The following is a 23,107-nucleotide window of genomic DNA, read 5'->3' on the forward strand; positions in this document are numbered from 1 at the left end:
CACACGCTTGGCGCAGTGCTGCCATCCATCCCAGCCATAATAACAATAACCAATTTGTGGGCTAACAGAATAATTGCGGGCATGACAGGACAAGTCATTCTATTCTTATCATTTATTCTCCCAATGAGCCTGGCGAAAATCCTAATAAAACAAGTGTTTATTGTCCACTGGGGCTCGGAGGGATGTGATCTGAGGGGGAAGTTGGCCTCTCTCTCTCCGCTCACTGTTTACCATGTTGTTGTTGCCTCGCTGTGGCGCCAGCGTCTCCACAGCTCCGAGGGATTCGTTTTGATTCCATGCGTTACTACGGAACAAAAGAGAACAGTAGATGCTGGCGGGACTTTGTATGGTCAGTGTTGTGTTTTAGGAGGTGTTTGGAGGAGAGAGAGAGAGAGAGAGAGGGGGCTCTGGAGAGATCTGAAAAGGAGCATTGGATAGTTGGTCATTGTGATCCGAAAAGGCAATGTTCTCTAACTGAAGTGTAGGAAGAGACTGGAAGGCCTACTCAGTAGCAGTGTTGTAGAAAAATGGTAATGGTGTGTGGTTAAAATTGGCTCACTCATCCCCTCTCCTCGCCGCCGTAATTCTTTTCCAGGTTGCTGCTGTAAACGAGAGTATGTTCTTAGCCAACGTACAGGATAAATAAATACATTAATTTGAACAGGTGTTATTCTGACAGAAGACAGTATGCTGTACATACGTGGGTTTGAGTTAGCATGACGTGGTACCATAACACAGCAGTGGAATAAGTAAGTTCTACAAATGAAAACTCACGGCAAGGGAGAGAGAGATAGAGAGCGAGAGGGATAGAAAGAGGGAGGCGAGGAGAGGAAGGTTGCACAGATTCCCACATCTTATTCCTTCTGACGAGTTGCTCGCTTGCCATCTACAAAGACACCAATTACATACACCCCTACCCACAAGCTACCCCTAACCCCCCACCCCCACCCACAAGCTACCCCTCCTGAAACCAAAAGCTATGACTTCAAGCTCCAACAGCAGGCTTCAAAGTGGAAACGGAAAGAATGTTGTGCGTCCTTGAAATGAGAACAAAGTGAGAAAATAATCCAACTTAAAAAGCAAAACCTTCCGTGGGAGAGAGGAGGGGTCGAGCTGGATAGAGGGATGAGAGATTTATTGCATTCACAGGCATTAACTCTCCAAATGTATGCATTTGTCCCGGGAACATGGCGTACGTTTGACTGGTGTTGGTTTTTCTGGGGGGGGTCTACCGTTCTCAGATCCTATCTGTAAAAAGCCCCCACACACCTCTGGGCTACTATTATGAATGTGCTGTTTTACTCTGTTCCTCACAGTCACTCCGGAAATGAAACACCTTGGACTTAATACATGCTAAGATATTCCAGGTGTTAGACAAATCTGGTTTCTCGCATTTCGCTATAAGCCCTTGCACTTTAATTTTCCACCTCACATGCAAGGTGTCGGAGACCTAGAATCAGTAGGGTGATAAGAAACAGCCTGACACAAAGTGTTGACAGTATAACATTAGCTTGTAGGCTAAAGGTGTATGTGAGTGGCTCTACACTGAGTGTACAAAACATTAAGAACACCTTCCTAATATTCAGTTGCACCCACCCAGTTGTGTGTTTCTAATATGGTCATACATTGGGCAGGAGGTTAGGAAGTGCAGCTCAGTTTCCACCTCATTTTGTGGGCAGTGTGCACATAGCCTGACTTCTCTTGAGAGCTATGCCTGCCTTTGGTGGCCATTCTCAATAGCAAGGCTATGCTCACTGAGTCTGTACATAGTCAAAGATGTCCTTAAGTTTGGGTCAGTCATGGTGGTCAGGTATTCTGCCACTGTGTACTCTCTGTTTAGGGCCAAATAGCATTCTAGTTAGCTCAGAACACCGCCAGTCCTGTGGGGTTAGAGGAGGAAAGTAATGGCTGGTGACCAGAACTTCACAACGTTCTGTTTCTGTGTGCGTGCGTGTGTGTAAAGTCATGGTTGTTATGTTGTTCTTTTACCTTGGTCTGTTTCTATCTTCTTTTACTCTATATCTCTTATTCCCTGTCATTACTACTGTCCGTGTGTTTCTCTTGGCAGTCTCTGTTATGTACAGTGGCAAGACAAACTATGTCAACCCTTTGGAATTACCTGGATTTCTGCATAAATTGGTCATAAAATTTGATCTGATCTTCATCTAAGTCGCAGCAATAGACAAACACAGTGTGCTTAAACTAGTAACACACACATCACTGTATTTTCTTGTCTATATTGAAGACAGCATTCTTCATTCACAGTGTAGGTTGGAAAAAGTATGTGAACCCCTAGGCTAATCACTTCTCCAAAAGCTAATTGGAGTAAAGAGTCAGCTTATCATGACACAAGGCGAGACCCAGATCCAGACACAGGAGGCAGATGGTTGGAGTTTAACATGTTTAATAATACAAAAAGGGGGAGGAAAGAGAACGGTTGTGGACAGGTCAAAGGTCAAAACCAGTTCAGAGTCCAGGAGGTACAGAGTGGCAGACAGGCTCGAGGTCAAGGCAGGCAGGCGGGTACAGAGTCCAGGACAAGCAAGAGTCAAAATCTTGGAAGACTAGAAAAAGGAGAATAGCTGAGGTACAGGAAAAAGAGCTGGTTGACTTGGAACATACAAGACAAACTGGCACAGAGAGACAGGAAACACGAGGATACATACACTGGGCAAAACAACCGACACTTGGAGACAATCACAAGGACAGGTGAAACAGATCAGGGTGTGACAAGGCTAAACCGGAGACCAATCAATGACACGAGATTGGAGATGTTGGTTAGAGCTGCCCTGCCCTATAAAAAAATAAAAAAAATTTGAGTTTGCTATTCACAAATCATTGCCTGATGTGAACCATACCTGGAACAGAAGAGATCTCAGAAGACCTAAGATTAAGAATTGTTGACATTCATAAAGCTGGAAAGGGTTACAAAAGTATCTATAAAAGCCTTGATGTTCATCAATCCACGGTAAGACAAATTTCCTATAAATGGGGAAAGTTCAGCATGGTTGCTATTCTCCCTAGGAGTGTCCGTCCTGCAAAGATGACTGCAAGAGCACAGCTCAGAATGCTCAATAAGGTTAAGAAGAATTCTAGTGTCATCTAAAGACTTAAAGAAATCTCTAGAACATTCTAACATCTCTGTTAACGAGTCTACGATGCGCCAAGAATGGTGTTTGATGGAGGACACCACGTAAGAAGCCACTGCTATCCAAAAAAAAAAACATTGCTGCACATCTGAAGTTCGCAAAAGAGAACCTGGATGTTCCACAGTGCTACTGGCAAAATATTCTGTGGACAGATTTAACTAAAGTTGAGTTGTTTGAAAGGAACACACAACACTATGTGGAGAGAAAAAGACACAGCACACCAACATCAAAACCTCATCCCAACTGTAAAGTATGGTGGAGGGAGCGTCATGGTTTTGGCTGTTTTGCTGCCTCAGGACCTGGACAGCTTACTATCATCAATGGAAAAATTAATTCCCAAGTTTATCAAGACATTTTGCAGGAGAATGTTAGGCTATCTGTCCGCCGATTGAAGCTCAACAGAAGTTGGGTGATGCAACAGGAGAATGACCCAAAACATAGAAGTAAATCAACAACAGAATGGCTTCAACCGATGAAAATACGCCTTTTGTAGTGGCCCAGTCAGAGCCTGACCTCAATCCGATTGAGATGCTGTGGCATGACCTTGTCAGCGGTTCACACCAGACATCCCAAGAATATTGCTGAACTGAAACGGTCTTGTAAAGAGGAATGGTCCAAAATTCCTCCTGACCGTTGTGCAGGTCTGATCTGCAACGACAGAAAATGTTTGGTTGAGGTTACTGCTGTCAAAGGAGGGTTAACCAGTTATTAAATCACATACTTTTTCCACCCTGCACTGTGAATGTTTGTGTGCAATAAAGACATGAAAACATATAATTGTTTGTGTGTTAGTTTAAGCAGACTGTGTTTGTTTATTGTTGTGACCTAGATGAAGATCAGATCACATTTTATGACCAATTTCTGTGGGAAAGGGTTCACATACTTTTTCTTGCCACTGTAAGTCCTCTATAGTTCACCCAGGCCTTCGCCTCTCGTCATCTAAACTTTACCCCAATCTCATTGTGGGTGGGTTGGGGAGCCTCTCTCTCAACATGTCACCTAATCACTTCCCCAGGCCTTGATTACCTTTATAGACGAGCTGTCACTCTGCGGTTCCCCGTTAGAGTTCTGTATAATTACTATCCTTCGACAATGTGTTTCTATTGCTGCCTCCCAACATGTCCGAGAAGACAGATGGAGAAAGATGTGTAGAGACGTCAACTTTTCAACTTAATCAAGGTACGATTGATGAATCTGTAACGTTTGTCGTCGGAAGGAGACCAAGGTGCAACGTGGTAGTCGTACATTCTTTTATTTAAATGTTCCACCTAGAAAAAAACAATAACCAATACAACAAACCACATGCTTAGTCGTACAAACCACATGCTTAGTCGCACAAACCACATGCTTAGTCGCACAAACCACATGCTTAGTCGCACAAACTACATGCTCTCAAACAAAGACAAGATCCCACACTGAAGGAGGGTTAAAGGGCTGCCTAAGTATGATCCCCAATCAGAGACAATGAAAGACAGCTGCCTCTGATTGGGAAACCACACTCGGCCAAACACAAAGAAATAGAGAACATAGAATGCCCATCCCAAATCACACCCTGACCTAACCAAATAGAGAAATAAAACATCTAAGGTCAGGGCGTGACAAAAACAGTAGTTAGGATTATACGGAACAAAAATATAAGCGCAACATGTAAAGTGTTGGGTCTAGGTTTCATGAGCTGAAATAAAATATCTCAAATGTTCAATACACACAAACTGATTTCTCACAAATTTGTTTTACGTCCCTGTTAGTGAGTGTTTCCATCCACCTGACAGGTTTGGCATATCAAGGAGCTTCGTAAACTCAGAACATTGGCAGATTGTCCGTTCGTAAATTCAGAGCATTTCACTCTCGGAGCATTCAGAGCATTATGTTATCCAGAGTGTTGGTGACTTCAACTGTGCTGCTGGCAACAATTTAATCATGCTTTTTTTGCCAAGGTTTACTGACACCAGACATATTTAATGGTGTTGAGAATTCATAAATTCGTCATTTATTCTACACTCTGCTCTGAAATCGGAGTAGATAGCCAGAGCGAATTTACCAGCTACTTCTAATGACAGTTGTCGCAGTGACATCATGAACATTCTATTGAAATGGTTACTTGCATAGTGGAGTCTTTTGTTTAGACATCTAGCTAGCTAAACAATGAACCATAATTCAAACTCATAACGGTACTACCCTGCCTGAATTTGCAGGTAGCTAACCAACCAGGTTCAATGTTAGCTAGCTAACATTAAGCTATAACTAGCAATGCAAATGGCTCTGAGATATTAATAATATTAGTACACAGGTCATACACGTAACGTTAGCTAGCTAGCTAGCAGTACACTTTAACTTGAAATGAAAGCGACTTTCTGACAAAATTAGAAATGTGTAATATCTGAAAATGTAGCTAGCTACAACATCTTACATGTAAACATGGATGGACTCTTCTCCCTCTCTCTCAGGGATGCTACGGCTGCTCTTAGTTTGAAGATGTAATCCAGAGACAGGTGTTTTATACAACAACCTTCTATGTTCTCTTTTTGTCTGCATATTTGCAATCAAATGCCCAAATGTTCCCAATCTCCTCAGCTATCATACTCTAATTACACTGATTTCAAAGCTCGGTCCTCCAGAAAGTGGAGAGCAACACTTATGCAGTTCTACTACTTGATATATTTTTTTAAAAGCGGTGTTAGAAAGATTTCCTACACATACTGACCAGCACATTTTATAGACAGAAGCATGCTACATGGCAGACCAATCCGAACTCATCTTTTGGCATGTCCAGCCCACTCATTATCTCAGCCAATCATGGCTAGCAGGAAGGTGGCTGCCTTTTTCTGTGGGTTAACCAACTAGGCTCATAATTTAACAATTGTATTCTTATTTACAGATGGCATACATCTGTAATTATGGCACATTAATGTTCACATGTTCCAGAAGGCATTTCTGCCAAAAATAACGCATTTTTTTATTTTTAACTTTTACGTTCAAATGGCTCTCCTGTGAAGTAGTGACAGGTGACATACGTCTAGTTTCCTGAAACAACTCACATATATACTAAAGTGTGTGGACAATATCCAGCAACTTCACACAGCCATTGAAGGGGAGTGGAACACCCGTTCACAGGCCACAATCAACAGCCTGATCAACTCTATGCAAAGGAGATATGTCGCGCTTCATGAGGCAAATTGTGGTCACACCAGATACTGACCGGTTTTCCTGAGCCCATACCTTTTTGTAAAGGTACACTATATATAGGAAAGTAGGTCGACACCACTTCAAATAAGTGGATTTGTCTATTTCAGCCACACCCGTTGCTGACCAGTGTCTAAAATCGAGCACACAGCCGTGCAATCTCCATAGAGAAACATTGGCAGTAGAGGCCTTACAGAATAGCCCAGTGACTTTCAACGTGTCACCGTCATAGGATGCCACCTTTCCAATAAGTCAGTTCGTCAAATTTCTGTTGTAAATAGCTACTGTAATTGTGTAGTGGAAACGCCTAGGAGCAACATCGGCTCAGCCGCGAAGTGGTAGACCACATAAGCTCACAGAACGGGACCACCGAGTGCTAAAGCACGTAGCGTGTAAAAATCGTCTGTCCTCAGTCGCAATACTCACTACCGAGTTCCAAACTACCTCTGGAAGCCACGGACGGTTTGTCAGGAGCTTCATGAAATGGGTTTCCATGGCCAAAGACTACCATGTATAATGCCAAGCATTGGAGTGGTGTAAAGCTCGCCGCCATTGGTGGAGGAGGAATGATAATGGTCAGGGGATGTTTTTCATGGTTTGGTCTAGGCCCCTTAGTTCCAGGGAAGAGAAATCTTAACGCTACAGCATAGAATGACATTCTAGACAATTCTGTGCTTCCAACTTTGTGGCAAGAGTTTGGGGAAGGCCCTTTCCTGTTTCAGCATGACAATATCCCTGTGCACAAAGTGAGGTCCATACAGAAATGGTTTGTCGAGATGGGTGTGGAAGAACTTGACTGGCCTGCACAGAGCCTTGACCTCAGCCCCATCAAACACCTTTAATAATAATAATAATAATAATAATAATAATAATAATAACCTTTGGGATGAATTGAATGCCGACTGCGAGCCAGACCTAATCACCCAACATCAGTGTCTGACCTCACTAATAGTCTTGTGGCTGAATGGAAGCAAGTCCTCGCAGCAATGTTCCAACATCTTTTGGAAATCCTTCCCAGAAGATTGGAGGCTGTTTTAGCAGAAAAGGGGTACCAACTCCATATTAATGCCCATGATTTTGGAATGAGATTTTCGACGAGCAGGTGTCCACATATTTTTGGCTATGTAGTGTATCTGTGGTAAAATAAATTCTAAACCTTTTAAAGATTACAAACGACTAGAGACTCAGACAACAACACAGACTCACGGTCCAGCAACAATTACTGATAACTCAAGAAAGACTGAGGAGAGGTCATGGAGAATGTTTGAGGCAGAATACATTTCTGAACACACTTTGTTTCTCTGCAAATGTACAGCATATTTTCCACATCTTTCTGCAAAGTTCAAGGGAAGTGGAAAATATGTGAAGTAACAGTAGGAGATAGTGGGCCAGGGTTAATTGAGCCACCCCTTGTTTCTAGGAAACCATACACAAATTGAATCTTGTGACCAAATATTTAGGAAGAGATCATGTGAAGGAACAAACCACATGGAAAAAAAGTGGTAAGCAAGTTAGGTCCAAAGAACAAGTTTCACAAAGTCAAATGAATGTATTGTGTTACAGGTGTCAACGGAGATACTTTTAACATTGTTTTATACATCAGTTGGGGTCTCTATAAGCTACAATAAGACAAACCCAAACCTAAAATGAAAGTCCATCTTTGTAGCTGTGTGGGTTGATATGGTCAAAATGTTTGCCTTGAGGTAAGTTGAGCCAAGGGCCACCATACCCCATACAAATTATGATTATATTGTATTTTGTTATGCATAATATTCATAGTATTTTTGCAATATGTCATGCATATGAACTCAAGATAGTGCATTTTATATTGATATGGAGCAGACACCATTATGCCCTGTTTATACAAACGTAAAACAAGCAGGGGTCTATATCCCCCTTGAGGTTCTTGAAAGAGCAGCCAAGGAAGTGAGAGAAGGGAAGAAGTGCATTGGAGCAGCAGCAAAAGGGATGAACAAATAGACTGAATGACACTGAAGAGGTACAGAAAACAAACATGTACCTGTTTGAAAGAGAGGCTGTGATGAGTAGCAGAGGAACACCAGGTCTTATCTGATGACATGGAGTCTGAACTGTATAAAGAGAGGCTGTGATGAGTAGCAGAGGAACACCAGGTCTTCTTATCTTAACATGGAGTCTGAACTGTATAAAGAGAGGCTGTGATGAGTCAGAGGAACACCAGGTCTTATCTGATAACATGGAGTCTGAGCTGTATAAAGAGAGGCTGTGATGAGTAGCAGAGGAACACCAGGTCTTATCTGATGACATGGAGTCTGAGCTGTATAAAGAGAGGCTGTGATGAGTAGCAGAGGAACACCAGGTCTTATCTGATAACATGGAGTCTGAGCTGTATAAAGAGAGGCTGTGATGAGTAGCAGAGGAACACCAGGTCTTATCTGATAACATGGAGTCTGAACTGTATAAAGAGAGGCTGTGATGAGTAGCAGAGGAACACCAGGTCTTATCTGATAACATGGAGTCTGAGCTGTATAAAGAGAGGCTGTGATGAGTAGCAGAGGAACACCAGGTCTTATCTGATGACATGGAGTCTGAGCTGTATAAAGAGAGGCTGTGATGAGTAGCAGAGGAACACCAGGTCTTATCTGATAACATTGAGTCTGAACTTGATAGACATATCAAGAATTTTGCGGACCAGTTTAGTTGCCTCAAATGCAGAAAACGTACCTATTAATTGGCGCATAGAAACAACATCCCTGTCCCAGACAGCTGCTCAGTAAATGTAATGTGAGTGATATTGAACAGAGGTTTTACAGTGCCTTCAGAAAGTATTCATACCCCTTGACTTATTCCACATTTTGTGGTTAAAGATTGAATTCAACATCGATTAAATTTATTGTTTTCTCTCACCCATCTACACACCATACCCAATAATGACAAAGTGAAAACATGTTTTTGGAAATGTTTGCAAATATCTCATTTACATAAGTATTGACACCCCTGAGTTACAATAACATTTGGCAGAGGATACAGTTGTGAGTCTTTGTGGGTAAGTCTGTAGGAGACTTGGATTGTACAATATCTGCACATTATTCTTTTAAAAATTCTGTCTAATTGGTTGTTGGTCATTGTTAGACAACCATCTTCAGGTCTTGCCATAGATTTTCATGCCAATTTAAAGCAAAGCTGTAACTAGGCCACTCAGGAACATTCAATATCATCTTGGTAAGCAACTCCAGTGTAGATTTGGCCTTGTGTTTTAGGTGTTTGTCCTGCTGAAAGGACATTTGTCTCCCAGTGTCTGTTGGAAAGTAGACTGAACCAGGTTTTCCTTTAGGATTTTGCCTGTACTTAGCTCTATTCTGTTTATTTTTTAGCTTGAAAAAATCCTTAGTACTTGCCGATAACAAGCATACCCATAACATGATGCAGCCATCACCCTGCTTGAAAATATATAAAGCTGTACTCAGTGACGTGTTGTGTTGGATTTGCTCCAAACATAATGCTTTGTATTCAGGACAGAAAGTACATTTCTTTGCCAACATTTTTTGCACTTTTACTTTGTGCCTTAATGCAAACAGGATGCATGTTTTGGAATATTTGTATTCTGTACAGGGTTCCTTCTTTTCACTCTGTCAATTAGGTTAGTATTGTGGAGTAACTACAATGTTGTTGATCCATCCTCAGTGTTCTCCTAACACAGCCATTAAACTCAGTTTCCTTCCTCTCCAGCAACTGAGTTCGGAAGGATGCCTGTATCTTTGTAGTGACTGGGTGTATTGATGCACCATCCAAAGTGCAATTAATAACTTCAACATGCTCAAAGGATATCCAATTTCTGCTTTATTTGTATTTTTACCCATCTACCAATGGGTGCACTTCTTTGCGAGACATTGGAAAACCTCCCTGGTCTTTGTGGTTGAATATGTGTTATAAATTCACTGCTCAACTGAGGTAGTCATTCAAAAATCATGTTAAGCACTATTATTGCACACAAAGTGAGTCCGTGCATCTTATTATGTGACTTGTTAAGCACATTTTTACTCTTGAACTTACAGTTGAAGTCGGAAGTTTACATAAACCTTAACCAAAAAACATTTAAACTCAGTTTTTCACAATTCCTGACATTTAATCCCAGTAAAAATTCCCTGTTTTAGGTCAGTTAGGATCACCACTTTATTTTAAGAATGTGAAATGTCAAAGTAATAGTAGAGAAAATGATTTACTTCAGCTCTTATCACATTCCCAGTGGGTCAGAAGTTTACATACACTCAATTAGTATTTGGTAGCATTGCCTTTAAATTGTTTAACTTGGGTCGAACGTGTTGGGTAGCCTTCCACAAGCTTCCCACAATAAGTTGGGTAAATTTTGGCCCATTCCTTCTGACAGAGCTGCTGTAACTGAGTCAGGTTTGTAGGCCTCCTTGCTCGCACATGCTTTTTCAGTTCTGCCCACAATTTTTCTATGGGATTGAGATCAGGGCTTTGTGATGGTCACTCCAATACCTTGACTTTGTTGTCCATAAGCCATTTTGCCACAACTTTGGAAGTATGCTGGGGTCATTGTCCATTTGGAAGACCCATTTGCAACCAAGCTTTAACTTCCTGACTAATGTCTTGAGATGTTGCTTCAATATATCCACATCATTTTTCCTACCTCATGATGGCATCTATTTTGTGAAGTGCACAAGTCCTTCCTGCAGCAAAGCACCCCCACACATGACTCTGCCACCCCCGTGCTTCACGGTTGGGAGGGTGTTTCTTCGGCTTGCAAGCATCCCCCTCTTTCCTCCATATGTTTTCAAAACTGTTATATTTACATGAATTCTGGTTGTTTCCAGGGATACACAAAATCCTGAAATACATGTAGATATCTTTGTTAGAAATAATACTAAGTTTCCCTTGATGTAATGATGATAAATGTGAAACTCTCAACTTACCCCACTCTCCCATATTGTGTGAGAACTTTTTCCGCAGTTCCTGTTGATTTCCCAGGAATCGTAAGTGTGTCTGCTTGGTAAAAGAAAATGTGGGCTGCTCTTTGAATAGTTGTTATTGTCGCAAGGTCACAAGTTGAGCTTGCTGTGCATAGACACCGCCCACATAAACACATCATTAAGAACCTGTAGAACCATAAAGGTGTGTGTAGAACTTTACTGACACCTTAGTCAACACAACTTCAAAAAGGCTGGAACAGTGGAAGCCAACAAACCCTAGTCTCTGGAGAGATTGTAGGTGTGAAGGCATTTGTTTAAAGGTGCAGTGCAGTCAAAAACGCGATTTTCTTGCTTTTTTAAATGATATTTCCACACCATGAGGTCGAAATAACTCTGTAAGAGGTTTAAAAATAAAATGCCTTGAATTGCAGCTTGTTCAGGTGGGATGACATCACAATGTAATCAGATTATTCTGACCAATGACCAGTTATCTTTTATTTGTCTACATGTACGCCTACTTTAAAGAGGTAAGCAGGGTAGACTCTAGAGTCTATAGCTGATCCTGTCCGCCAATCAGGGCTTTGTACGTAAATATGTTAACGTTTGTATCAACATGCCCACACGATCAGAATGAGATTTTCGACGGAAAAAGGCTCAGGTAAAATAAATGATTAAAAATATATATTTGGAGATGGTTTCATGAAATAAACACACACAGTCAGACACATCATTGGACGCTGTTCGTGTCGGCTAATGGGGATCCTAATAAATCAAATCAAATGGTGATTCTAAAGACTACATGGCTCTAAGACATACCTGACTCTGCAAAATATATTATGTGGAAAAAGGTGCGTTAGTGCTGGGCTTGACCAGAAACCAGCACACAGCAGCTCCGCAAGAGCAGACTTTTCTACAGTCTATTTGTGCGAGGTCACTTCAGAGATTGTGTTGTATTCCTGACATTTGTTTTTTTTCATCTCCAGGTTCAACTTATACACTACAACCACGAGCTGTATACCAACTACACAGAGGCAGCGAAGAGCCCCAACGGACTGGTCATAGTGTCTATATTTATGAAGGTGCGTGTGACACTCTCACAACTCCAACCTTTGATCTCACTGTGTCAAACGTGCTTGAATTTGTATGTAAAATCTTCGTATGAATGATTTACATTTTTTTTTGGGGGGACTATCATGCATTTACTTGGCATCGAGTCACAGTATATCATCCCACCACGTACCAGTTTGACAGTATGATTATCCTTGTATTTATTAGCTAGCTAGCTAGCGCTACGTTACTACATGCTAATCTTTTTTGACGGCATCCAAATGGTCCTTTGAGAAGGTCGCCCTGCTCTCTATCCCGAAATAGATCCACTAGAGAACTAGTTATCCTGGGAGCTTAACATTGTGTTCCCTGTATGTGTCAGGTGGGGGGGGGAGGGTGTGAGGTTGTGAAATAGCTTTGTCTCTCTCTCGCTAGCTTTGTTATGTGAGCTTCTTGGGCTCGGCTCAAGGCTGTGGAATTTCTTGTATTCTTCGTGCTACAGAAGACCTGCGTAGTTCAGATGCAACCCAATCAGCTAGCTACAGTAATTAGCTCCCTTGTGTCAATGGCTCGGTCTGTCAGTCACACAGGAGGACATGGAGACCCGGGTCAAGCCTATTCCTCTCTGCTAACCACTTACAGAGATGGGATAGAGCTACAATTTTCTGAATAAAATATGTGTTTGCTTTTGCTGTCTGAAAGTTATTTTAGTGGTCAATGTAGTGGTAGAAGTTCTAAAGTTATAATTTTGAGCACTCACCAAATGTAATTACATGTTCAATTGTATACCCCCACACACACTCCCACCACTATAACAGACAGAGAGTTAGGCCATTGAAAGGGATATGATTAAGCACATCTCACACCCTCGTCCTCCCACTCATCATGAAATCAATCAACACTTCACTCTCATCTTCTCTAGGCCCTCAGCCTGGCCCTCAGTGGTAATGACTCCAAACTTCAGCCATCTTGAAGTAGCTTGCTTAACTAAGGCTCTCAGATCAGTCCCGTCTCATTGTTAAAGTCGCTGAAGAGATGGGAAGTGAGGTAATTAGTGGTGTCCTTCACTATCTCAGGAACCTATTTCTCGGTATTGTGACTCATGCTTCCAGGGGACCATTAACACCTGCACCCCCACCATGTTACCCTTTCAGTGACTCAGACTGCCAGTAAGTAAGGGCTTCCTTTGGGCATCAGTGGCCTGAGCCGCTATTCGAAATGACAATGGGGGGGATGTAACTGTGTGGGGTCCCCTGTGGAAACAGACACACAATGGAGGAGGACATAGTGAGACTGTTGGGCACTAAATGGAGTTTGAGTCACCTTCAGCCATATCTACTAGACTAGACAGTGTTTGTCTAGGATGTGAGTGTCACCTATGTTTCTTCTCTAGATGTCAAATTGACATATGTTGTTGAACAGTTCCTCTCTGTAGCTACTTTTAAGTTTACTTCACAATTTGGAGAGAACTCCCTAATTACATTTTGCAGAATAACATGTCTGCATCCCCCTAGGTCATTTCTCCATTAAAAGTGTTCAAAACATCTGAGAAAGAGAGAGAGTAGTGACAAGGGACATCCATTGCTTTTTAATCACTTAGCCTCCGAGACATCTTGACAGTCAGAGTTGTGAGGATGAGAATGGGACAGGAGGCTGAGGCTGAGGCTCGGGACTAAGGGGGATTTAAGGGAGCGTGTGGAGCATCTTTAACTGATTAGTGTGTTCCACGTCGACTCTGGACTCCTGAGTCTTTAGACAAAAGCGCTACAGGACAGCTAAAAGCATCTCAGGCTCTTTAGAGTGGCTTTATCTGGTGTTCAGGCTCTTTAAAGTGGCTCTCTCTGGTGTTCAGGCTCTTTAAAGTGGCTCTCTCTGGTGTTCAGGCTCTTTAAAGTGGCTCTCTCTGGTGTTCAGGCACTTTAAAGTGTCTCTTTCTGGTGTTCAGGCTCTTTAAAGTGGCTCTCTCTCTGGTGTTCAGGCTTCCTTAAGGTCCTATCCTATCCTTCCTTGAGATGGACTTGTGCAACTAGCATTATGCGAGTAAATCATGCATTGAAGTCAAGGGGAGATTTGCTGCATGCTTGCCTCAAGTTAAGATTTGGCCCTAAAGCGAATGCACTTGAATTGCTGGTGTCATATAGTTAGTGCGTTTTGGTTCATTTTGTAATGCACTGTCGAGATTGTGGAATATGGAAGTAATTTGCGATGTTTGTGACTGGCTTTGATGTGACTGTCTCTGGGTGATTCTTTCTCTCCTCTCATATTCCAGATTGCGGAGACTTCGAATGCATTCCTGAATCGAATGTTGAATAGAGACACCATCACAAGAATAACATATAAAAGTAAGTAGAGATGTCAATGTAGACTGTAGGGAGGAACACAGTGGAACAAGTCAAAGAGTAGCTGGAGAGACTGCAGTAGAGACAGCTAGGGCTGTTAGATGGCCATATTAGAATGGCACATGGCTTGCTCAGAGAAGAGAACAATTGGATTAATGGGGTTGAGGAGAGGCTGCGTAAACACAGTGACCCCCAGTGCATTGGAGGTCTCAGAGACATCAATGAGCTGTCATAACCTCGCACGCACATATGCACACACAAACACAGCATCCAAATGGAATGATTAATGCCAACGAGGATTCTAGAGATGTGTGGTGGCGGAGAGGGACTAACAAGACTGCAGGGGTGAGGTGGTAACATAATAGAAACATGATTGATGTTCACAGATTAAGGATTATCTTTTTTGTTTTTCTTTACCTTTCAGGGTATATATGTCCTACCTGTAGGCTAGGGGCTGGTGAGCATGCTGATGTTGTTCTAGTCTAGATAGATACACACTGTGAAAGTGAATAGCAGCTAACCTCCCAGTCTAAATAGAAGGAGCAGCTACTGTGACCTCTTCACAGCAAACATAGTACCTTTTATTATAAACGGAAGCCGCAGCAGATGACTACATATTGAGTGTGTTAGCGTAGTAGAGAGAGCGAGAGAGAACAAGAGGCGGAGAGAGAAAGAGAATGATGGAGAGAGGGACAGAGAGAAAGAGAGATGCAGAAATTCTACACACTAAAAAATGCTGGGTTAAAAACAACCCAATTTGGGTAAATAGTGGACAGAATACATGTTGGGTTATTTTGACACACAAAAAAAACATTGTTTTCTTTAAATTGAGTTGTTGATGCTGGGTTAGTGAGCTATGATCTACCGGGTCAGATCAGAAGACTGGAGGTGTGGTTTAGCAGGGGCATGGCTTTTCGATAGTTATTTTTGGCCACCCGTGATAGTAAATGTAATTCCGGTTAATCTATTCTGTTGTATTTTCAACATATGTTAAGGTTGGAAACTGACGCTTTTGTAGCTTTAATAGGATTTAGACAAGTGTAGGAGTATCTTCTAAGTGCCTATTCATATCCCACTGTTGGGCTAGTTAACACGTTCTTATAATAACATGATGAACATGAATGACATATATGCTCACGTGTTGCCAAAAGGAACTATCTGGAAGCCACAACCCCATATGCAAAGCGGTCATCAAGGCAAAGGGTGGCTACTTTGAAGAATAGCAAATATTAACTATATTTTTTGGTTACTAAATGAAGAGGGCACGACAAAACTGATTCCCTCTAAGGAGACGGAAAAGATTTAGCATGGGTCCTCAGATCCTCAAAAGGTTCAACAGGTGCAACATCGAGAGCATCCTGACTGGTTGCATCACTGCCTGGTACGGCAACTGCTCTGCCTCCGACCGCAAGGCACTACAGAGGATAGTGCGTACGGCCCAGTACATCACTGAACTAAGCTGCCTGCCATCCAGGACCTCTACACCAGGCAGTGTCAGAGGAAGGCCCTAAAAATGGTCAAAGACCCCAGCCGCCCAAGTCGTAGACTGTTCTCTCTGCCACCGCATGGCAATCGGTACTGGAGTGCGAAGTCTAGGACTAAAAGGCTTCTCAACAACTTTTACCCCCAAGACATAAGACTCCTGAACAGGTAATCAATTGGCTACCCGGACTATTTGCATTGTGTCCCGCCACTCCCCCCACCAGCTAAACTAACCGGTGCTCCCGCACATTGACTCTGTACCGGTACCACCTGTATATAGCCTCGCTACTGTTATTTTTGCAGTCATTTAACTTTTTTTTCATTCTTTATCTATTGTTTACCTAATACCTATTTTTTACTTTCAAATTGCACTGTTGGTTAGGGCATGTAAGTAAGTATAGCACTGTAAGGTCTTGTCATGACATGGGCCTTTCTGGGTATAGATCGTGGCATCCCCCTCTCTCTCTCTCTCCTGCACCCAGGTTATGTTATCTCAGGTCATAAATTCCTGGAGGTGACTCTCTCCCCATGGCCATGCAGAAAGAGAGACACATAGATAGAACAAAGGATTACACATGGCGAACTCCTAAATCCCCAAATGGGGATTTGATACAAAACGTCCACTTGTGAGTAGGTGGGAATGGTCTGTGGACACTTAAGGGATGGGTATGAAGAGTGTGTTTCATTTGGTGACCTCAAAGAGGACATGAAACACATAACTAGATCTCTGAATATGTACATTTCTTAATTATGGGGTTTGCATCTAATTCTTGTATAAAATTAATGAGTAAAGATTAAACTATTTGTGAAATTATGTAAGGTGATGTTTAATGAAAGAGAATTGTATTCCCTTTAAAGTCATTGGCCCGCCCCCATGAGCACAGACATGAGCTTGCATCATGGGAGAGCCCTTTTCTACTGTTTCGAATAAAAACCCCTGCTGAGGAAATCCTCTTCGGACCACAAAAACCCCAGCGTAAGCTAAGGTGCAGTGGTTGTTCAATTCCTAACCATCCCACGTGGAGCATTGGCTACACGGCTGGAAATGGTTCAACTCTGAGACTATCGATCCCAACATAGTACGGGCAAATCTTAGATACTAATTACTAGTCTGCAGCTAGAAATGATGTCAACCTGGGATGCGAAGACTGACAACCACCGAAACATCTATTCTATGAGAAAATTTCTGAATGGTACTCTGAAGTATCCATCCAACCACAAACGATGATTGTCAGGGAGGCAGAGAGAGAGAGACGCTCAGAAAAACTCTCCAACAGACATACGGACGATTCCAACAGAGATCACGACGACACACTGAGCTTAAATATATATATTGATTGCAATTATTCCTGAATGAGTGAGCGTTCATGTGCAAATGATTCATATTTCAATTAATATAATTATCAACTGTGTAGTGACTCCTTTTGTCTTTCACAACCTTTTCAGTCCACACCCACTTCCCTTTGTCCACCAAGCCATCATATCGGCTCAGCCCACGAGGGAACCTCCAATATTAATTCCTTGTAACCATATCTACGGTGTTGTTTGTTTATGCATTTCTGTGATTATTTAGTTCGTTAGTAAATAAATTATTAAGATAATTGGTGTATGGATGATTCATAGCAAAGGCTGGATTCGTGCAGATAACCAACAGTTTACGGTGTTTGGAATGAGACTAGCGTGAGGTAAAGAATAATTAATGAATTAGAAGACTAATTGATCAGATATTAAAATATTTTTGAAGAGTTATATTAAGAAAATTATAACTTTGTAATCTGAAGATTTTCCTTGGAGCCCCGACTTCCTAGTTAATTACATGTACATGATTTGTTTAATTACTTAATAATAATTACAGAGAATCGATTTGATAAAATAACAGTCTTCACAAATGATGCCGAAGACACGACAGTCTACACCTGTTGAATTCGGTGCACGTGACGAATAAACTTTGATTTGATTTGATTCCATAGGTGTTATTTCATAGTTTTGATGTCTCCACTATTATTCTACAATGTAAAACATTTTAAAAATGAAGAAAAACACTGGAATGAGTATGTGTTCCAACTTTTGACTGGTACTGTATATGGGAGGGGTTGAGAGTAGCTTTAGGATGGGACTGGATGGTGTTCAGAGATAGATGGGAGGGGTTGAGAGTAGCTTTAGGATGGGACTGGATGGTGTTCAGAGATAGATGGGAGGGGTTGAGAGTAGCTTTAGGATGGGACTGGATGGTGTTCAGAGATAGATGGGAGGGGTTGAGAGTAGCTTTAGGATGGGACTGGATGGTGTTCAGAGATAGATGGGAGGGGTTGAGAGTAGCTTTAGGATGGGACTGGATGGTGTTCAGAGATAGATGGGAGGGGTTGAGAGTAGCTTTAGGAGGGGACTGGATGGTGTTCAGAGATAGATGGGAGGGGTTGAGAGTAGCTTTAGGATGGGACTAAAAACAAACAAAAGATAACTATTGTCAAATATACTGTGTCTGTAAAATGTATATAGTATGTATGAACTGGAAGACTAAGTGTTGTTATCCATCAGTTTAGACCAATTAGGGGATGAATGAAAAACAAGGGGGGTTGTCAAGCAGTCTGCTAAACCAACAGCCTGTCGTGTAGTCTGCTAAACCAACAGCCTGTCGTGTAGTCTGCTAAACCAACAGCCTGTCGTGTAGTCTGCTAAACCAACAGCCTGTCGTGTAGTCTGCTGTACCAACAGCCTGTCGTGTAGTCTGCTAAACCAACAGCCTGTCGTGTAGTCTGCTAAACCAACAGCCTGTCGTGTAGTCTGCTAAACCAACAGCCTGTCGTGTAGTCTGCTAAACCAACAGCCTGTCGTGTAGTCTGCTATTCCAACAGCCTGTCGTGTAGTCTGAGAAATACCAGCTTAATGTGAAATTAGCCATTTGCAAAACATCTACATACAAATGATGAACACACCGGTTAGAGTGGATGTAATACAGTTTGAGACAGTAAAACAAATATATCATGGATATTCTAAACTAAATATTAGCTTGAGAGGACATGAAATGTGATTAAGACAAGCTTGTAATGCAGCGTTCTACAATACTGGAACTAGGGACCCACAGGGGAAGCAGGGTTTTGTTCCAGCCAAGCACAAACGCATCTATTTCAACTAGCAAGTGTTTGTGTTGGAGCTGAGCTAGGACACAAGCATGCACACTCTGTAGCTCTCCAGAACCAGGACTCAAGAACTCTGCTATAATAGAATATTAAAATGTAATATTGAAACCTGTCTATCTTGTCCATCTTCTCCAGATGATGCATATTTGCTGATGGGCCTGAACATCGAGGAGATTTACCCAGAAACCTCTAGTTTTATCACATATGACGGGTCGATGACCATCCCGCCTTGCTTTGAGACGGCCACATGGATCCTGATGAATAAGCCAGTGTACATCACACAAATGCAGGTCTGTCTGTACAGTAGCTTCTTACTGCTTAGCTACAGAAGACTGTCAAACAGCAATTATGTTCCTCTACGTGGATTGTTCTCCCATTCATACTGAAATAATGCCTTTCCTTCACTTCCGATCCCCTCTCATCTCTGCTTTCCTAACCTCTCTCGTTCCATCCCTTCATTTACATACTCTACCTTTCCATCTTCTTTGTTCATGTACCTCCCTTCCCTCACCTCTCCTCCTCTCTCCTCTCCAGATGCACTCCTTACGACTGTTGAGTCAGAACCAGCCGTCTCAGATCTTCCTGAGTATGAGCGACAACGTTCGCCCGGTCCAACCTCTGAACAACCGCTGCATCCGGACCAACATCAACTTCAGCATGCAGGGCAAAGACTGTCCCAACAACAGGGCCCAGAAGCTCCAGTACCGAGGTAAACACAGCTAAAATCCACCCACCACCACCATTTTGTTAGTGATTTATTTAAACAAGGTCTGACGAGCAGACATATACAAAATGGTGGTGAAGGAGACATGGACATTTACGTTGGTTGTTTTCTGTGTCTGCTTGTGTCCCTCATAAAGCAAAATACTACCTAAAACATAGTCTTATCAGCTTTGTAAAATATAGCCTTAACGTTTATAGATTTTAAATGTTTAAAAAAAGAGTGATTGTATATTACTTATCGTGATATTATAGCAATATTTCCAAACGGCGTCTGAGAGTGTGGGCCAAACTACTTCATAACTACAAAGCCAACTCAGCATCTCAGTGTGATTCGGGGACTCTGCATGCGGTCTGTTTATCATCTCCTCTCCTCTGTTTCAGCCAATATATCTGGGCAACTGCTGCACAAAATGTGAATTTTACCCCTGAAGCGTATATACAGTGAGGGCAAGAGGTAAACCCCCATTATTCATTGTATTCTTCTTCCAGGATCTACTGTACTGTAGCCAGACTGTTCTGTTATCTTATCCTCTCGCTCTCCGATGAAATTCTTATTCTGTGCAGCAGTTGTTGAGAGATTGAAACACACACAGACACAGACACAGACACACAGACACACAGACAGACAGACGGACGGACGGACGGACGGACAGACAGACAGACACACAGACACACACACAGACACACACACAGACACACACACAGACAGACACACACACAGACAGACACACAGACAGACAGACAGACAGACACACACACAGACACACAGACACACACACAGACACACACACAGACACACAGACACACACACAGACACACAGACACACACAGACAGACAGACACACACAGACACACACACAGACAGACAGACAGACAGACAGACAGACAGACAGACAGACAGACAGACAGACACACACGAGAATGTGTGCACCCACACATAATCAGGCTTACAGCCACACACACACATACACATACACATTTTACACAAACACTTTTACCCCCCACACACACACACACACAGTATGTGGTACTCTACCTCTCCAACCAGCCCCTAGAGAGTAAACAGAAGCAGCACAATAGCAGCAGAGTTGTCTCTTGTCTTTATTTGCACTAGTTGTACTTGTTAATCTAAGGTTAAACCTTTGTTGGCAGAGGAATGTCAGCCCCCTCATAGCTCGGTGTCAGTGGGCTAATTGAATGGGAAATGTATATTGGGATGCTAACAGACTGCTAACTAACAGATACTGTAGAAATGTTGTCATTTAGTGTACATTGCTAATATTAACATGGAACACCACAGCACCATATCGCTATGCTCAATGCATTCTGTGTCAATCCTAACAATGTATTGCCATGTTAAAATGAATGTTATTGATGCTGCAGGATAGAAAGGGGCTCCATGCTAGATGTGCATGTGCACAGAAAGGAGTGTTCTTCTCACCCTGTCCCTCTCCTCTCTTCCAGTGAATGAGTGGCTGCTAAAGTAGTCTCTCTTGGGTGAGCACAGAAACAAGACACAATGACAGAGACAGGAGGGGGATATGAGAGAGAGAGAGAGAGAGAGAGAGAGAGAGAAAAGAAAGGAAGGAAAGAAAGAAAGAAAGAAAGAAAGAAAGAAAGAAAGAAAGAAAGAAAGAAAGAAAGAAAGAAAGAAAGAAAGAAAGAAAGAAAGAAGGAAACAACTGGAAACCGCACCAAGGCTGCATCTCATCTAAGATTATTTCATGTAAAAAGAGAAAAAAAAAGAAACTGAACATTATCAAGTAAAAGACTTTGTGTTGCTTTGCAAAGAGACGACTACTTTTCATACGTACATCGAGAACTATTTGAATTCCAACACATACTAACTGACACGTCCAGTACAAATATATCTATTACGAAACCTGTTTTGATACTGATACTTTTTTGGGAGATAACAAAATGTTTAAAACGTACAAAAACACTGAAGCATTTATTTCATACAGCCTCTTCTTCACACGGACTGAGTAGGACTGATTGGGACTTTTAGCCTTTGTACATAGACACCTTGCTACCAATGAGATCTTAAGGACTTATCAAGACGACGCCCCTAGTGGTTTAGACAGAGAAGTTCTTCAAGGCTCATAGCTGCGTCGTCATCACCGTCACTTACAAGGCATGCCGACTGCAACAACCCAAGAGAGCTAGACCTTCCAGTCTTGCCTTGTAATAGGAGGTCATTATCAAAGCAACAACGGGACAGGATCTTCTGTCTAACTGATGAACCGATGAGTGTCTTGGCCTTTGTTGTACATAGTATAATTATCAGTACTGCTGAAAAACTGAATATGTAAAGAAAAATACAAATAAACATTTTAAAAGATATATTAAGAGGATAAAAAAAAGATGAGTATTTTAAAGGCCCAGTGCAGTCAAAAATGTGATTTCTTGTGTTTTATATTTCCACACTATGAGGTTGGAATAATACTGTGAAATTGTGAAAATTATGATAATGCCCTTTTAGTGTAAGAGCTGTTTGAAAAGACCACCTGAAATTTCAGCCTGTTTTGGTTTGATGGAGTTTTGGCCTGCCTGGTGACATCACCATGCAGTAAATTAGTTAATAGACCAAAAGAGTTCCAAACCTCTCAGACAATAACAGATAATTGTCTGTTTTTCCCCTCCCCAATCAGACCAATCCCAGACAGATCTAGCAAAATTCTTGCTTGAGAAATTGCCCTTTGCTAAGAAGCTATTTTTTGTTTATTTTTGGCCATTTTAATTGAGAATAAATCACAGTTATGTACTTAATTGTTATCCAGAAATGATTTGATATTGAGATTAACACTGGCTGCAATGGACCTTCAAACGCTTGGTTCACTTTGAATTGTGGAAGCAGTTCTGAGCTGAAGCCTGTTTTATTGCTTACAATGGTCTTACACTGTGTTTGAGTAATGTTATCAGCCCAATAAATGTGTCTGGAAAGTTCACTTTGGAAAATATGCTTCACTTTACACTGTTGTTTCTATGTATATGGTTATTGAATGAAGTTAGCGTGGTGAGCTGTACACGTTGGTGAGTGAGCAGACCGGTCTCAACTACAGCAAGATGCTATATGTCATCCAGTGGAGAATCCTCAGAGGATTTCATAAAAATAAATAAGTTATCCTTTT

At 41.9% G+C, this 23,107-nt stretch overlaps 1 protein-coding gene and 1 long non-coding RNA gene across 3 annotated transcripts in view; one reads left to right on the forward strand and one right to left on the reverse strand.

Annotated features, from left to right (window-relative positions):
* LOC118363449 (carbonic anhydrase-related protein 10-like) overlaps nucleotides 1-23,059 on the forward strand; it is a 362,043-nt gene extending 338,984 nt beyond the window's left edge. The window contains exons 6-11 of one of the 2 annotated variants that reach the window (XM_052492943.1): nucleotides 12,229-12,324; nucleotides 14,562-14,634; nucleotides 19,389-19,543; nucleotides 19,788-19,962; nucleotides 20,358-20,430; nucleotides 21,441-23,059. In XM_052492943.1, the coding sequence (XP_052348903.1) occupies nucleotides 12,229-12,324; nucleotides 14,562-14,634; nucleotides 19,389-19,543; nucleotides 19,788-19,962; nucleotides 20,358-20,392 (534 nt within the window). In that variant the 3' untranslated portion in view covers nucleotides 20,393-20,430; nucleotides 21,441-23,059. The remainder of the gene's footprint in view (nucleotides 1-12,228; nucleotides 12,325-14,561; nucleotides 14,635-19,388; nucleotides 19,544-19,787; nucleotides 19,963-20,357; nucleotides 20,431-21,440) is intronic. The other variant, XM_052492954.1, reaches the window with a different exon arrangement.
* LOC127914972 (uncharacterized) lies at nucleotides 10,322-11,477 on the reverse strand. Its single transcript, XR_008089638.1, has 2 exons — nucleotides 11,249-11,477; nucleotides 10,322-11,163 (listed from the first exon to the last, which is right to left on the reverse strand). It is a non-coding gene; the product is annotated as an uncharacterized LOC127914972 (long non-coding RNA).
* Nucleotides 23,060-23,107: the final 48 nt, after the last annotated feature.

The sequence above is a fragment of the Oncorhynchus keta genome, chromosome 3 (genome assembly GCF_023373465.1).
Source record: "Oncorhynchus keta strain PuntledgeMale-10-30-2019 chromosome 3, Oket_V2, whole genome shotgun sequence".
Lineage (NCBI taxonomy): Eukaryota > Metazoa > Chordata > Actinopteri > Salmoniformes > Salmonidae > Oncorhynchus > Oncorhynchus keta.